The 17,235-nt window shown below is 45.5% G+C and overlaps 1 protein-coding gene across 3 annotated transcripts in view; it reads left to right on the top strand.

Moving 5' to 3' along the window:
- NDUFAF7 (NADH:ubiquinone oxidoreductase complex assembly factor 7) overlaps positions 1-17,235 on the top strand; it is an 88,696-nt gene that overhangs the window by 16,131 nt on the left and 55,330 nt on the right. For 2 of the 3 annotated variants that reach the window (XM_082251212.1, XM_082251214.1), the window contains exon 3: positions 7,514-7,594. The exons of the other annotated variant lie outside the window; for it this stretch is intronic. In XM_082251212.1, coding sequence (XP_082107338.1) covers positions 7,514-7,594 — 81 coding nt within the window. The remainder of the gene's footprint in view (positions 1-7,513; positions 7,595-17,235) is intronic. 3 annotated transcript variants of the gene reach the window in all.

The raw sequence follows: 17,235 nt of genomic DNA on the forward strand, positions 1-17,235 counted from the left end.
CTCCTGCTAGGATGTCTGCTTTCGGAACACAGAGGGCTCGCAAATCAGCGCATGCCCTGCTGAATTTCACCATACGGTTAATGAACAGTGGCGCAATTTAAAGAAGCCTTTTACTGTGCCAAATAAGTTTAAATTACTTTATCCGTTTGCACCTGCCACCGACGAGCGTTGGTGTGTGGCGCCTCCGGTGGATTACGCGGTAGCCGTTTTGAACAAGGCTACTGCGGTGCCTTCTGAGGATACCCCGGTTTTCCGGGACCCTACGGACAGGAGAATAGAGTCTCTTGCCCGTCATGCTTATATGGTGGCCAGTTCTATGCTGAAGCCTATTTTTGCTTCCATTATGGCGGCACAGGCTGTTGCTGTTTGGACCAAGATGCTCAGGCGCACCGCCTACCACGTTGGCTATGGTGGACCAGATCCATCAGGGTGTAATGTACTTGTGTGATGCAGACTTGAATTTAGCTCCCTTGGCTGCGCGCCTGTCCAGCGTGGCAGTACTGAACCGTCGTCTGATTTGGCTGAAGAATTGGTCGGTCGACCAATTTTCTCGCAAGACGCTGGCGGATTTTCCCTACGCGGGGTCTCGCCTTTTTGGCGAGGCTTTGGATACCCTGATAAAAGGGGTTACGGGGGGCAAGAGTACTCTCCTGCCCCAATCTTTCAAGCATAAGTCTTTCCGTGGGAAGCGGAATTCCTCGTCTAGGCCCTCTCAGGGGTCCTTTCGTGCCTTTCGGTCACAGTCCAAGGGCAAGCCCTTCAAAGGCCAAGGCTCCCAGAAGAAGCCGTGGGCAGGGAAGCAGAAGTCCGGCCAGTCCGGTTCGACTTCCCACACCACTTCCGCCTGAAGGGGCGCCCTCACCCGTTTCTGGGGTGGGGTGACGTCTGCGCGGTTTCCTACAACCTTGGCTGGCCCGCGTTCGGGACAGGTGGGTTCAGGAAATTGTTCGATCTGGTTACAAGATCGAATTTCTCTCTCGGCCGGCGGGCAGATTTTTTCCCTCAAATCTTCAGCTGTCTCCGGAGCGCTTGCAGGATTTGCACCTGGCGGTGCGGGACCTGCGAGCCCAGGGGGTGGTGGTCCCGGTGCCTCATCGGGACAGATTTTGGGGGTTTTACTCCAATCTGTTCACTGTGCCCAGAAAGGAGGGCAAAGTGCGTCCGATTCTGGACTTGAAAGCTCTGAACCGTTTTGTGCGGGTTCGCAAGTTTCGCATGGAATCCCTGCGCTCAGGGGTGGCTGCCCTGAGTCCGGGGGAATTCATGGCCTCCATCGATCTGAAGGATGCGTACCTACACATCCCCATTTTCGAGGGTCACCAGAGGTACCTTTGATTCGCCATTGCGGAGGATCATTACCAATTCGTGGCGTTACCTTTCAGTCTCGCTTCGGCTCCGCGGGTTTTTACCAAAGTGCTGGCGCCTGTTCTGACCCTGTTGCGAGCACAGGGCATTGCTGTCTTGGGGTATCTGGACGATATCCTGATACGGTTGAACGCCAGTCAGAGCCTGGTGACCGACCTGTCCACCATGATGCGGACTCTGCAGGAGTTCGGTTGGACCATAAACTTTCCGAAGTCGACTCTGTGTCCTTCGGTTCGCCTTCCCTACCTGGGAATGATTCTGGACTCTGTCCAAGCGAAGGTCTTCCTGCCGGAGGACAAGCTTCGGACTCTTCAGGACTAAGTCAGGTCCCTCAGGGACAACCGGCACTCGTCTCTCCGGACATGCATGAGATGTCTAGGCCTAATGGTCTAGTCTTTCGAGGCGATCCCTTTTGCCCAGTTTCACACGCGTCACACGCGGGGTCTCCAGGCGGAGATTCTGACCGAGTGGGACGGGCGTCCACAGTCCTTGGATCTGCGGATCTCGTTGAGCCACGACACCAGAAGGGATCTTCTGTGGTGGCTCCAGTCCCCGGCGGTGTCGGGGGGCAAGTCTTTTCGTCCATTGTCGTGGACGGTGCTCACCACGGATGCCAGCCTGTCGGGCTGGGGTGGTGTTCTGGGCGTTCTGTCCGCCCAGGGAACTTGGTCGGGGGAGGAGTCCTCCCTCCCGATCAACATTCTGGAATTGAGAGCGATAAAGCTTTGCCTTCTGAGATGGACGGACCGGCTTCGGGGCCGTCCGGTTTGGGTTCAGACGGACAATGCCACCACAGTGGCTTACATCAACCACCAAGGGGGGCACCAGGAGTGCCCGAGCGGCTCGGGAAGTAGCCGACATTCTGTCTTGGGCCGAGACGCACGTCCCGGCGATAACGGCAGTTCACATTCCAGGGGTGGAGAACTGGCAGGCGGATTATCTGAGTCGCCAGACCCTGGACCAGGGAGAATGGTCCCTTCACCCGGATGTCTTCCAGATGTTGTGCGCGAAGTGGGGTTCCCCAGATGTGGACCTGTTCGCGTCTCATCTAAACAACAAGGTGGAAAGGTTCGTGGCAAGGACGCGCGATCCTCGGGCAGACGCCTCAGACGGGTTAGTGGCGCCCTGGCATCAGTATCGTCTGATGTATGCCTTTCCACCGATTCAGCTGCTGTCCAGGCTTCTTCGCAGGTTAGCCTCGGAACCGCTAAAGGTGATTCTGGTAGCGCCGGACTGGCCTCGCCGGTCCTGGTACGCAGACCTCGTAAATCTGGCGGTCGACGCTCCGTGGCGTCTGCCACTTCGAGAAGATCTCCTGTCTCAAGGGCCGATATTCCATCCTGCTTTACAGTCGCTGGCTTTAACGACCTGGCTGTTGAAAGCCAGGTCCTGAAGGATAGGGGTCTCTCCCCTGAGGTCATTCCCACTTTGATCAAGGCTAGGAAAGCCTCTTCGGGGAAGATTTATTACCGTACTTGGAAAGCGTATTTTGCCTGGTGTGAGTCCAGGGGGTATTCCCCTCGCTCATACTCGGTGTCGAGAGTGTTGGCTTTTCTTCAAACGGGCGTGGACCAGCGTTTGGCGTTGGCCACGATTAAGGGTCAGATTTCTGCGCTGGCCGTTCTCTTTCAACGCCCTGTGGCGTCTAATTCATTGGTTAGCACCTTTGTTCAGGGGGTGCGACATTTGGCCCCTCCTAGGAGGGACCCTTTACCTCCATGGGACTTGAACTTGGTTCTGTCCGTGTTGCAACAGGCTCCCTTTGAAAAGATCAGGGAGATCTCGTTGTCTCTATTGTCCAAGAAGGTTGCCTTTTTGGTGGCGATCACTTCGGCTCGCAGGGTGTCGGAGCTGGCAGCTTTGTCCTGCAATTCTCCCTACCTGGTGGTCCACAAGGATAAGGTGGTCCTGCGACCTAACCCTTTTTTCTTCCGAAAAGGATATCGGAATTTCACCTGAATGAAGACATTGTCTTGCCTTCGCTCTGCACGAAGCCTAAGCATCCTAAGGAGGTTGCCTTACATTCCTTGGATGTTGTCCGGGCGATCAGAGTTTACCTGTCGTCCACTACATCTTTTCGCAAGTCGGATTCCCTCTTTGTCCTTCCTGAGGGACCTCGGAAGGGCATGGCGGCGTCGGCTGCGACCATCGCCAAATGGATCAGACAGATCATTGAACAAGCCTATGCCTTGAAGGGGAAGGTTCCTTCCCTCCCTGTGAAGGCGCACTCTACCAGGTCTTTGAGTACGTCTTGGGCTTACCGTCATCAGGCTTCTGTGGCCCAGGTGTGTAAGGCGGCGACTTGGTCGTCCGTTCACACCTTCTCAAAATTCTATAAGGTGGATGTTCAGGCATCGACTGATGCCTCCTTTGGCCGTAAAGTTCTCAGTGCGGCAGTCTCCTAGGGACCCCTGTTTTCATGGGCCCTTGGTTGTTGGGGTGTTTCACCCCTGGGTTACTTGTTTTTCCTGGGTTGTTGCTCCTGTTGAGCACGTTTTTTTCCTGTTGCCCAGTTGGTTCTCTTACTGTGGTAAGGTTCCTTTCTCTGATGTGGGTACTGCGTTGCCTTTCTACGGTTGCATCTCCCACCCCTCATGTCTACACTGCTTTGGGACATCCCATTGGTGAAGACAGGGAGGACGTAAGAGAAAACTGAATTTTTGTAAAATCTTACCGTAAAATTCCTTTCTCTGAGTCCTCCGACAGTCGCCGCCCCCCGCCCCTCTTTTGGGGTTTTTGTGTACTCTTACTTCTATGCTACCAAACTGAGTTGGGAATGCTGGTGCAGGGAGGTATTGACTGAGGGGACAGCCCCTAGGGGTGTGTCTATGTTAAAAGCTTTGTATTAACAATTCTTATTGCCTAGCTACTCCTACGGAGCAAAGGTCAATACCCATTGGTGAAGACTTGTGAGTGGGCGGCGACTGTCGGAGGACTCAGAGAAAGGAATTTTACGGTAAGATTTTACAAAAATTCATTTTTTTCCCCCAAATGATTTTAAAATAGATAGAATAGGGGCATACGCCAGAAACAAGCAGCGTTGTACACCTGTAGCTGCCACTCTGTCGCAGTATATATACTGTGACGGGTTGGCAAGTGGTTAATTTAATTGCCAATGGTATTTGTATTATGCAGCATGAGGGGGGTTAATGTATTCCCACTGGTCACTGATGCATTAGTGACCGACCAGTGGCAGCTAATTAACCTCTTTGTGCTGCATTAGTGGCACCAGTGTCAGTGTTAATAAACACTGGTTGCACTGACACAGATACTGGTTGCACTAATGCAGCACAAAGGGGTTAATTAACTGCCACTAGTCGGTCACTAATGCATCAGTGACCAGCAGTGGCAATACATTAATCCCCTCATGCTGCATAATACAAATACCATTGGTAATTAACCTCGCCTCAGGTGAACTCTCTGCTCATCTTGGGTCCTCCTTTGAAAATCCTGCCTCTGGCCGGCGGCCCGCCTCTCAGTGATGTCACTACTACGCGACTATGAACTAACACATCGGGCGGGCGAGTGGCCGCTAATAGCTGTAAAGAAGTGAGCCCTTCACTTCCCTGTCAGCGGAGATACCCACCTGACAGGGAAGTGATGGGCTCACTTCGTTACAGCTACTTTCAGCCGCCTGCCTTGCCCCGTGTGTTAGTTCATACACACTTCACCTTTGCTGCGCTGTGCCCCCCTTCCTAGCGGCGGCCATTCATTTCTGCATCCTTAACCCGTTTTCGGCCGAAATGGGATAGGCCCATTTTCGGCCGAAAATTTTGGTTGCCGAAATTTCGGTGCACCACTATAGGTAAGTATAACATCTTTTTTTATTTTATTTAAAAAAATTGTCTTTACTGCCACTTTAGCCTGTTAGGCATATTTATAAAGCAGTGAATGTGAAAGTTACAGCACATTGGCAGCAAACTCTCTAAAAGCCTTCGTTCTAAATCTAAAGGGTAGATCTATGTTTTAGGAGAGGTCAAGAAGTGCAAGGACCCCGGAAATTTGGTTGTTTGATACTCTTTAATGATGTCACCTTGTTATCCTATTATTTCTACATCAAATGTAATAGCATTTCCTATAATACTGAAAATGGAGATGTTGCAATAGGATATGGAAGGGAAAAAAAATGTCTCGATTGTGGACATATTGGTTTTATTTTTTAAATCTTAATAATATCTTATTTATGTAATTAAGTAATGTTTAAACATAAAAATTATTAATAAATCATAAAGTCAATTAAAAAGTTTGTATCATGTAAGATTGCATGCAAATTAGCTGAGATAAAAATAAATAATAAACTGCTTTAGAATATAGTTAACGGCACATGATGATAAAATATAAGTGGTTTGATTTTATTTTTAAACTGAAGATTTTTGGATAGACATACAGAGGAATGCTGATTCATTCATTATACAAGTATATGGATGGAATGACCATTTCCAAGAACAGACAGTCAAAATTATCTAAATCAAAACCTTGCTCATTTGTAAAAATTCACTGTGCATCCACTGTACTTTCACTCTAAAAAGCTGCTTCAACATCACAGCTCATTTACTAGTTTTAACGTTTACAATATTTAGGCAGACCCACATACAGCCCAGTCCTATCAATAGAAACTGGTCAATGTGGCAATGGGATGTACGAAGGAAAGCAAGCCTGTTTCCACATTGGAGCACCGTGAGTTGTGAAGGTTGAGGAAGGGAAAAGCTTTTATTTGGATGCTCATTTTGTATCTTTGTTGAGGGCAACGGTGTCTACCTACCCTGATAATGTTGAGTATACTTTGAAATGCATTGATAATTGAAGCAGTCTATAATTATTTGCAGTGATCATTATAATTCTTATATAAAGAGAAACACCAGATTGTAACACTAATGTGGGGAAAAGGATTGCTTATAAAAGATATAAATGCCTTTGGTGCTGCCAGATATATGCTAATTCACATTTGGTTTTAGCGCCGGTTCACATTACCGCGACGCTACTTGCAGGGGCGACCTCCGAGATCGCGGTGCGAGCAGCGCGCCGCGACCTCGGAGCGGCCGCCACGGACTTCATAACATTGAAGTCTATGGAGGTCGCCTCCTGGTCGCCCCAAAGAAGCTCCGGACCCTTTTTTTAGGTCGGAGCGACTTGTGTCGCTCCTATTAGAACGGGTCCGCAGCTTCCCTATGGGAGGCGACCTGCGGCGACCTGTGAGGCGACCAGGTCGCCTCACAGGTCGCCCCAGTGTGAACCGGCACTTAGATGGATTTAAAAATACATACATTTTAATATTTTTATACATAAGAAAAACAAATCTGACTTCTTAAAAGTCCCAGTGCTCTTAGTTTTTTTTTTTTCTATGGATATTTGAAGTGGGATATAGATACTTTGTGGTTGTAAAGCCTAAAAATGTTTTACCTTAATGAATTCCTTGCATTAAAGTAAAAAATGTTTAGGTGTCAGCATCCCGACTCACCCCCAACCCCTTTTACTTACCTGAGCCCTCATTCTATCCACCGCCATGCATGTCTGCAGCTCTTCTCTCCCCTCGCTTCTGGGTCTCACTGGCTGTGCTGGGGTCCTGAGAGCCATTGGCTCACTAGCTTCCTGTTCTGGCAATCAAAGCCAGTGACTAGGGAGGAGGGGGCGGGGCTGAATCCCGCTGTCTGTGTCAATGGACACCGCAGCGGGGCTCGGGTGCAAGCACGCATGAGTGTCCCCATGGGAAGTGGTTTCCCATGGGGGCACTGGACAGAGGGGAGGGGCCAGGAGTGCTGGTGGGGGACCCAAAAAGAGGAGGTTCGTGGCCACTCTCTTTGTAATATATTTCTCACATTATCTAGAATATGGTTTGAAAATCAATGTATTGCAGGAACCTGCAACAACCAGTCGCTATTATTCAGACCACATTAAATTTCTAAATGCCAAGTTGCTTGTTTACAAGTTACAGTTGTTTCAATTAAGCATTATATCTCTGTATGTTTTACATTAAAGGTAATCTCAGCCAGTTTAAGTAAGGTCTAAATAAATATATATAACTTGCACATTAGATTCATATATGTGTATTTTTATATACAGTATATTGTTTATATTTTTGTCGTAGCATTTAAACCACATTCTGTGTCCTAACTTTAGATCTGTTTCATCTGTTATTCTGTTAAAACAGGGTTATTATATGCACCATGACATGCTGGGAGAACATGGAGATTTTGTTACATCCCCTGAAATAAGTCAAATATTTGGAGAGGTATTTGTATCAACTTAATTCTAATGTTATGTTATCTCCTAAATACATCCAGTGAGTGCTAGCAGACGATGTGTGTGATCATATGCATCTTTACACTGATCTGTCATCCACAAGCTTTGTATTTCCTGCAGGGTAATCACAAAATTGGAGTGTATCCTTTACTTCTTTCTCTATTCTTATCTAAATACTGGTAAACCCAGCATATATTGATACATTGCAATGTTCATACTAGGTTTATTTGCTGAAATTTTTTACTTATCTGTGCAACACTGACATATTTTTTTTAAGTACACAGTTTAAAGTGTATGTAAATCCTAACCATGAACTTATCTTATTTGCTCACTTTGGGCCTAATTCACTATAACTCCTAGCTGGCGTACATGCATACTTTTAGTTTCTACAGCAGAAGCGCCGTAGATTTACTCCTAAACCAAATTCAGTATAGCGTGCAGGAAAACGGAATTGCGAACGCAGGTTCGCTCAGTATGGCCTACTCCTGTATAGACAGGAAGTAGAAGGGCCACCATTTTTGGTGGACCATGTGGGCTGAAGGATCAGCAAGGCCTCTGAGACATAACTTCAGCCTATGGCTACATAATGAAATGGGTCATTTCTATGGAAGAGCTGGGTCACCACTCAAGGCATGGTTATACACGGCATAAAGGTATACTTGTATACTTACTGCTTAACCACTTTACCACCGGAGGATTTTGCTGTCTTCCGTCCAGGCCACTTTTTGCGATTCGGCGCTGTGCGACTTCAACTGACAATTGCGTGGTCGTGCGACGCCGTACCCAAACAAAATTTACGTCCTTTTTTTCCCACAAACAGAGCTTTCTTTTGGTGGTATTTGATCACCTGTGCGATTTTTACTTTTTGCGCTATAAACAAAAAAAGAGCGTTTATTTTGAAAAAATAACAATATTTTTAACATTTTTTTATATGAAATTCCCCCCAAAAAAGATGTAAAAACCAATTTTTTTAAAAATTTTTGGCCAATTTGTTTTATGCTACATATGTTTGGTAAAAAAAATCGCAATAAGCGTATTTTGATTGGTTTGCGCAAAAGTTATTGCGTTTACTAACAAAGGGAAAGATTTCTGTCATTTTTGGTGTTTTTTTTTTTTTTAACGCGTAATGGCGGCGATCTGTGATTTTTTTTGCGGGACTGCGACATTGCGGTGGACAGATCGGACCCTTGACTGACATTTTTGACACTTTTGGGGGTACCAGTGACATTACTGCAGTAATCAGTGCTATAAATATACACTGTTACTGTAAAAATGACACTGGCAGGGAAGGGGTTAATTTTATTGGAGAGGGAGGGGTTAATGTATGCCTGGTGCTTACTGACGTGTAGGGGGGGAGGTGACTGAGTGAGTCATGGACAGATCGGATGTCCAGCTATGCTGAACAGTCCGATCTGTCACTCCCTGTCACTATGGAGATCCGCCCGCTGTGTTTACACACAGCGGGCGGATCTCCAGACTCGATCCCCGACGATCGGGTAAGAGCAGCGGCGATCGCCGCTGCTCCTCCCCTGGCCCGACTCCCGCTGTGAATGAAAACAGCGGGAGCGAGCCTCCGGCGGCGCGAAAGCGCCGCCCAGAAGGGGGAGTGTCTGACGACGTAGTACTACGTCGTCAGACGATAACGCGCCACTCTGCCGCAGTAATATTACTGTGAGCAGACGTAAAGTGGTTAATCCTGGGGGCTTGTACAACTGTCTGTCGATACACCCCTGTCAGTGCACTTTAAGGAGTTATGTCTCCAGAACAACATGCATTTGGTCTGCAGAAACTTATTTTTAGGCTGTTTTGAAGCAGCATTAAGGCTGTATTGGAGCCTATATGCTTGGCTAATCTTGCAAAATCAGTTGGGGCCAATTGCAGTTGAGCTGGGGCAGCATAGTAAACATACATACATATATATATATATATATATATATATATATAGGTATAGTATGCCTGCTTACTTGCATAGGCGCGTGTTTGCATGGGCACATGCTTGCTTATGCATGCTTACTTAAAGCGGTTGTAAACCCAGGAAAAAAAAAAACAAACCCTGCAAGACAAAGGCATAATGAGCTAGTATGCATCGCATACTAGCTCATTATGAATTACTTACCTTAGAACGAATCCCCGTCACGGACCCCCGGACACCGCTGCGGGCGCTGACATGATCCCACGGCGTCTCTTCCGGGTTTGGCGGCTCCGGCGCTGTGATTGGCCGGAGCCGCGATGACGTTACTCCCGCGCATGCGCGCGGGAGCGATTTTCCGGCAAGCTGCCGGCAAGGGAAGCTGAAGGTCCGCCGGACCTTCAGAGCGCATGCGCTGCTCGTGCGAGCGGCTGCATGCACTGCAAATATCTCCTAAACCGTGCCGGTTTAGGAGATATTAATTGTACCTACATGTAAGCCTTATCATAGGCTTACCTGTAGTTAAAAGTTAAAAAAATCGTGATACTACCACTTTAATACATGTTTGCATAAACTCATATTGCATAAATGCATGGACACGTGTTTTCATGTTTGCGTGAACACGTGTTTGCATAAGCGCGTGTTTGCAGGAACACACATTTGCATAAGCGGGTGGTTGCATAGACGTATGTTATATAAATGCATAGTCATCGATAACACATATCTGCATGTGCTGTTTTTTTCCAGGCTCATCAAAGGTTTCTGCAATTGCAGTAGAAAGTCGTCTTTTTTTTCATTTGAGACTCGGCACTTCGCGCTAGCCACCGCTCCCGAGAGTTTGCAAAGCTCCAAGCACCGGTGCTGGACTTGCTGAAGTCACAGTGGATGTCAATCTTGGTATACCCTAATAGTTTTTGCTCAGGAAGAAATCGATTTCAGGTTTTCTTTCAATACATTTCTGCAGGAGAAAATTGTATCTAGGTTAAAGCATGTTCCCCCAAGGGTAGTCCTACTCCAAGTTTTTTGTAGAGAATTATTGCCTCTGTCTGGAACATGATGATCAAAACTAGATAAAATTGGTTGTTGATGGTTCAGAATCTGGAGAGGGCAGATTTCTTCCTTTCAGGGGTTTGGAAGATAACCACTGAGGCAAGTCGCTCCAGTTGGTTTGAAGGTGGCTACAGTTCTGTGGACTTGATTTCCACAGGAGAGAATACTGCTCATCGATATCTTAAACTTTTGGCCAGTACACCTTGCTTTAGGTTATTGAACGATCCAGCTGTAAATTCAATCTGACAATGCCTCTACAGTGGCATATATTCAACCACCAGGGCGGCACCAGGAGTCGTGCAACTCTGGAAGGGAACCACATTCTGTCTGGGGCATAACAGGCGCTGTCTCTGTCGCCAGTACAGTCCAGGTATAGAAAAATGACATTGGGGTTTTCCAGTCATCAGCAACTAATGCCGGGACCAAGCTGCTTCCTGAGACATTTCTTGGCAATCTGCCAATGTTGGGGAACTCTGCCAGTGGATCTCCTGGATTCCAAGTCCTACAGCAAATTGGACAGGTTGTGTCCAGGACGAGAGTCCCACTGGAAATAGGGGTAGATGCACTGGTAATACCTCAGGGACCAGTTCTCCCTAATTGATGCCTTCCCTCTGTGTTGACTACTACCGCATCTTTGCAAAAAATCGGGAGGTGGTAACACTGATAATAGTGTTAGCCGAAATAGCCCAGGAGGGCTTGGTACTCTGACATAGCCTTGGACATTTCCAGTCCAGTTGGACCTAATGGTCTTGAGTCCTGTTATCACCACTCTATTGAGCACCTGGAAGCCAGCTTCAGGAGCTTCAATTACAGGACTTGGAAATATTCCTGGGGTGACACCAGGAAGTGGCACCCACAGATATGTGAGTGGGAGTTTTTTTCCTTTCTCCAATCGGGAAGGGAAGTGAGATTAGCTTTAAATACCATTAAGAGTCAGATTCGTCCCTATCCATTTTATTTCTAGAGCCTGTTGTTTCTCACTACTTGAGTCAAACTTCGTACAGGGTGTAACACTGACAGTCCCGCCTGTCAGGCCACCCTTGTGTCCTTGGGACTTGAATTTCCTCTTCACTGTCCTTGCAGAGGCCACCTTTTGAACCATCTTGAGAAACGGTTATTCCTTTGACTCAGAAGGTGGCTTCTTTGGTTGCTATCACTTTGACAAGTGGAGTGTCAGAGCTGACAGCGCTCTCATACAAGAACCTATTCTTGGTCTAACATCATGATAAGGTGATGTTACGTCCTCATCCATCTTTTTTGCTTAGAGCGGTTTCTAGTTTTCACTTCACAATCAGGACAGTGTCTTGCCTTTCTTTTCTAATCCTCAGTTAGCAGAAGTAAGATCGCTGCATACTCTGGAAGTAGTTCAGTCGGTCAGGATTTACTTGAATATTCGGCGCAGGTTAGGAATCCTTGGTTTGTGCTGCCAGCAGTACCCTGGAAGGGCAGGAGGCTTCCAAAATACCTTTTTTATTTTTTTTCCTTTGGATCCGCCAGTTAATTATTCAAGCCTATGGCATGAAAGGGCAAGCTCCCCACCCCTTTTTGGTGAGAACGCTTGCTACAAAGTGTGTGGGGGCATCTTGGGCCATCCACCATCAGGTGTCAGTGGCTCAGGTGTTTAAGGCCACTAAATGGTCTTTCATTTTATACATTCACAGAATTTTACCAGGATACTGCTTTGGCCACAGTATGTTACGGGCAGCAGAATGTGTCTTCCTCAGGTAGCAGTTTCTGTGATTTGGTCTCCCTCCCCTCAAGGGCATTGCTTTAGGACATCCCACATAGTAATTATTATGGCTGCTCTGTATCCCTTGATGTACGGTAAAGAAAATTTGATTTTTTTTTCTACAACTTACCTGTAAAATCCTTTTCTTGGAGTACATCACGGGACACAGAGGTCCCTCCCCCTCTTCTTTGGGATATTCATTGCTTTGCTACAAAACTGAGGTACTTCCTGTGTAGGAGGGGTTATATAGAGGAGGACTTCCTGTTTGATTGATCTGCCAGTGTCCATTCACATATAGGTCGCGCATAACCCACGTAGTAGTTATTATGGCTGCTCTGTGTCCCGTGATGTACTCCAAGAAAAGGATTTTACAGGTAAGCTGTAGGAAAAATCTATCTGTTATCCATTGGTTCAAAATGTACAAATGTTATTTACACAAAAGCATACATTTTAATTTTGGCATGAATTGTTGAATTCCTAAAGACAATTTTCCTTGTTGACTTTTTATTTTGCTTCTTATTCCTTTTTATTTTAAACAATACTAGTAATCTGTTTTTTTTTTTTTCCTGTTTTTTGAAACAGATCTTATTCTCTGTCACTCTCTCTCTCTCTCTCTATATACAGTTGTACTCATAGGTTTACATACCCTGGCAGAATTTATGATTTCTTGGCCATTTTGAATATGAATGTGAATGATATCACAAAAACCTTTCTTTCACTCATGGTTAGTGTTTGGCTGAAGCCATTTATTCTTATTATTTATATCAATCAACTGTGTTTATTTATTTTTTTAATCTTAATAAAAATAGAAACTACCCAAATGACCCTGATCAAAAGTTTACATACCCCAGTTCTTAATACCTTGTATTGCCCCCTTTTAAATCAATGATAGCTTGAAGTCTTTTGTGGCATTTGTGGATGATGCTCTTTATCTTGAAAGGGAGGGTTTTGGTGCCTCATGTCAGAGTATGGGACTTTAAAGGGCTAACACATTGAATCATATTTTGAATATAATAAAATGAGATTTATTTTGTATAAACATACAAGGTAGGTAAATATATATTTGTTGAAATCACAACAGGTATAATATATAAGGTGTATGGGTTATAGACTCATAGGTGAAGGTGAAAGAGAGTATGAAAGAAGTGACATAGTGGTAGGGTGACAATAATATCTCTCTATTGGTCCAAGCTTCTTGTATGGCGTTGGATCTTTATAGGGAGAGTATTCAGGTTTCCTACGCGTTTCGGCAAAAAAGCCTTTATCAAGGAAGTTATGTCAGCCATCTCTGTGAATATATTAAGTAATAGTATAAGTATATATTATTATGTTAGACCAGTTGGAAACATTTGTTTCATGTTGGTCACATAATCCGGTACATACTTGAAAAGTAAGAGTATTTTGTTCCTGGGCCTGCTTCCGGTCCTCAAGTCCCCATAAGAATCAAGTGGACATTGCTACTGGGATATATAATATATGATATATAAATATTCAGTGTTTACTTGATATTGCTTCATATACAAGTTGTGTTTAGTGAGTACTTACTGGCCATATATTGTCCTTGGGCCAGGGGGGGAGGGGAATTATACCGTCCCGTGTCTGGTCAGATCTGTATATAAGAGGAAGTGCTTAGATTTAGGTTTGAACCAATAGTTTTCTTTCAATGGGTTTTATCCTTGTTGTACACTTACTTTGGAAATATATAGTATGAAGTTCCAGTGGCCTCCACTAGGGGGTGCTGGTCCGGCTGGTCCTGTTCATTCTAATAGTGGATGGACAGGAGGAGCTTAATTATATCTTTCCAGATAGGAAAATACCATCAATGCATGTATTTGCATTGTGGTATACTCACAATTAGGTAGGTGTCCAGGAGTTAGAAAAGAGTGGAATCCAAGTGAGCGGGTCCGGACGTCCTCACAGTCCCTCAGCTAGAGGGAAGTGGCGCCATGTTCAGATTCCCGGCCTTCTTATACCCCTCGTGCATGCGCAGTTTATGCGTGATTGCGTAACTGATGACCGTTTCCGGTTTGCCGTGGATGACGCGTCACGGGTGCGCGCGCATCCTGTCATCTTGCGGAGGTATATTCTAATAGCGGCCGCCGACACAGGAAGTGGAGCTAGGAGGCTCTTTATCTTCTCAGATGGTAAAGCTTCCCATTCTTCCTGGCAAAAAGCCTCCAGTTCCTGTAAATTCTTGGGCTGTCTTGCATGAACTGCGCGTTTTGAGATCTCCTCAGAGTGGCTCAATGATATTGAGGTCAGGAGACTGAGATGGCCACTCCAGAACCTTAATTTTATTCTGCTGTAGCCAATGACAGGTCAATTTGGCCTTCTGTTTAGGATCATTGTCATGTTGGAATGTCCAAGTATGTCCCATGCACAGCTTCTAGGCTGATACATGCAAATTTTCCTCCAGTATTTTTTGATAACATACTGCATTCATCTTGCAATCAATTCTGCCCAATTTTTCTGTGCCTTTGTAGCTCACACATCCCTAAAACATCAGTGATCCACCTCGGTGTTTCACAGTAGGAATGGTGTACCTTTTCATCATAGGCTTTGTTGACTCCTCACCAAATGTAGCATTTATGGTTGTGGCCAAAAAGCTTAATTTTGGTCTCATCACTCTAAATGATTTTGTGCCAGAAGCTCTGTGCTGTTTGGTGTATTGTAAGCGGGATACTTGTGGCATTTGTGTAGTAATGCCTTTTTTCTGGCGACTCGACCATGCAGCCCATCTTTCTTCAAGTGCCTCCTTATTGTGCATCTTGAAACAGCCATACCACATGTTTTAAGAGAGTCCTGTATTTCACCTGAAGTTATTTGTGGGTTTTTCTTTTCTGCATCCCAAACGAATTTCGTGGCAGTTGTGGCTGAAATTTTAGTTGGTCTACCTGACCGTGGTTTGGTTTCAACAGAACCCCCTCATTTTCCACTTCTTGATTTGAGTTTGAACACTGCTGATTGGCATTCTCAATTCCTTGGATATCTTTTTGTATATTTTTTCCTGTTTTATACAGTTCAACTGCCTTTTCCCGCAGATCCTTTGACAATTCGTCTGCTGTCCCCATGTCTCAGAATCCAGAAACGTCAGTGCAGCACTGGATGAAAGATGCAAGGGTCTGTCAGGAGTCCAGAAACTCACTAACCTTTTATATACACACACACACTAATTACAAACAACTCACAGGTGAGGATGGTTACCTTTTAACAGCCATTCAAACCCATTTGTGTCAACTTGTGTGCATGTTATCAGGCCAAAATCATAAGGGTATGTAAACTTTAATTATCCGGATATAGATTGGGCAGAAGGAACCGCGCACTCAGCCAAGGCTAGGCAGTTCCTAAATGTTTTGCAGGACAATTTCATGGGTCAGATGGTGAATGCACCGACAAGAAACAATGCAGTACTTGACCTACTGATTACCAACAATACAGACCTGCTCACGGATATAGAAATACGGGACAACTTAGGGAACAGTGACCATAGGTCAATTGGTTTCAGTATTAATTACAGTAATAGGAAACACAAGGGTAATATAAGGACACTGAATTTCAAAAGAGCCAATTTCCCTAAACTGCGCTCGCTGCTAGAAAATATCAAATGGGATAGAACCCTGGGAACAAAGAACACGGAGGAAAAATGGGAGTGCTTCAAGAGCATACTTAACAAGGGGGTGGGCCAGTGCATTCCACAGGGAAATAAATTTAAAAGAGCAAAACTAAACCCTGGGTGGCTAAACTCCAACATAAAAATGTATATTAGAGCTAAAGAAAAGGCCTTCAAAAAATACAAGACTGAGGGGTCATTGGCAGCATTTAAGCACTACAAAGAGTGTAATAAGAAATGTAAAGATGAAATCAGGGTGGCTAAAATAGAACAAGAGAGACATATAGCGGAGGAGAGTAAAAAGAACCCCAAGAAGTTCTTTAAGTATATAAACAGTAGGAAAGCGAGGCCAGAGCACATTGGCCCCATAAAAGATGATAAAGAAAAATGGCAACTGAGGACAGAGAAAAGGCGGAAGTGTTAAATAATTTCTTCTCTTCAGTCTTCACAAAGGAATCGGGGGTCTACACGAACCTTGCTTGTAAGGCCGAACTAAATAATACACCTCAGGAAGTGCCACCATGGCTAACAGAGGATAGACTTAGAGCTAAACTAGAGAAACTTAACATAAATCCCCGGGACCGGATGGCTTGCACCCGACGGTTCTTAATGAGCTCAGCCAGGTGATTGCCAGACCATTATTCTTGATCTTTAAGGATAGTTTACAGACGGGTATGGTGCCAGCTGATTGGAAAAAATCCAACGTGGTACCAATATTTAAAAAGGGGCCGAGATATATCCCGGGTAACTATAGGCCGGTCTGCCTAACATCAGTAGTCTGCAAAATTTTGGAGGGGATGTTAAGGGACCACATACAAGACTTTAGTAATGAAAACGGTATTATAAGTAGTAATCAGCACGGATTCATGAAAAATCGTTCGTGCCAAACCAATCTATTAGCCTTCTACGATGAAGTGAGCTGCCACCTAGATAAAGGAAAGCCTGTGGATGTGGTGTATCTGGACTTTGCAAAGGCCTTTGACACAGTTCCCCACAAACGCTTACTGTACAAACTAAGGAAGGTAGGTATGGACCATAGGGTGAGTACCTGGATAGAGAACTGGCTCCAGGGGAGAGTACAGAGGGTGGTGATTAATGGGGAGTACTCGGATTGGGCGGGTGTGGAAAGTGGGGTCCCCCAGGGTTCTGTCCTGGGGCCAATCCTGTTTAATTTATTCATAAATGATCTGGAGGAGGGGATATCTAGTACAATCTCAGTATTTGCGGATGATACTAAATTAGGCATGCCAATATCTTCTATGCAGGATGTGGAAACCTTGCAAGCGGACCTGAACAAAATAACGGGGTGGGCAACTACATGGCAGATGAGAT

Source organism: Pelophylax lessonae (assembly GCF_965119305.1).
Source record: "Pelophylax lessonae genome assembly, chromosome: 3".
Classification (NCBI taxonomy): Eukaryota; Metazoa; Chordata; class Amphibia; order Anura; family Ranidae; genus Pelophylax; species Pelophylax lessonae.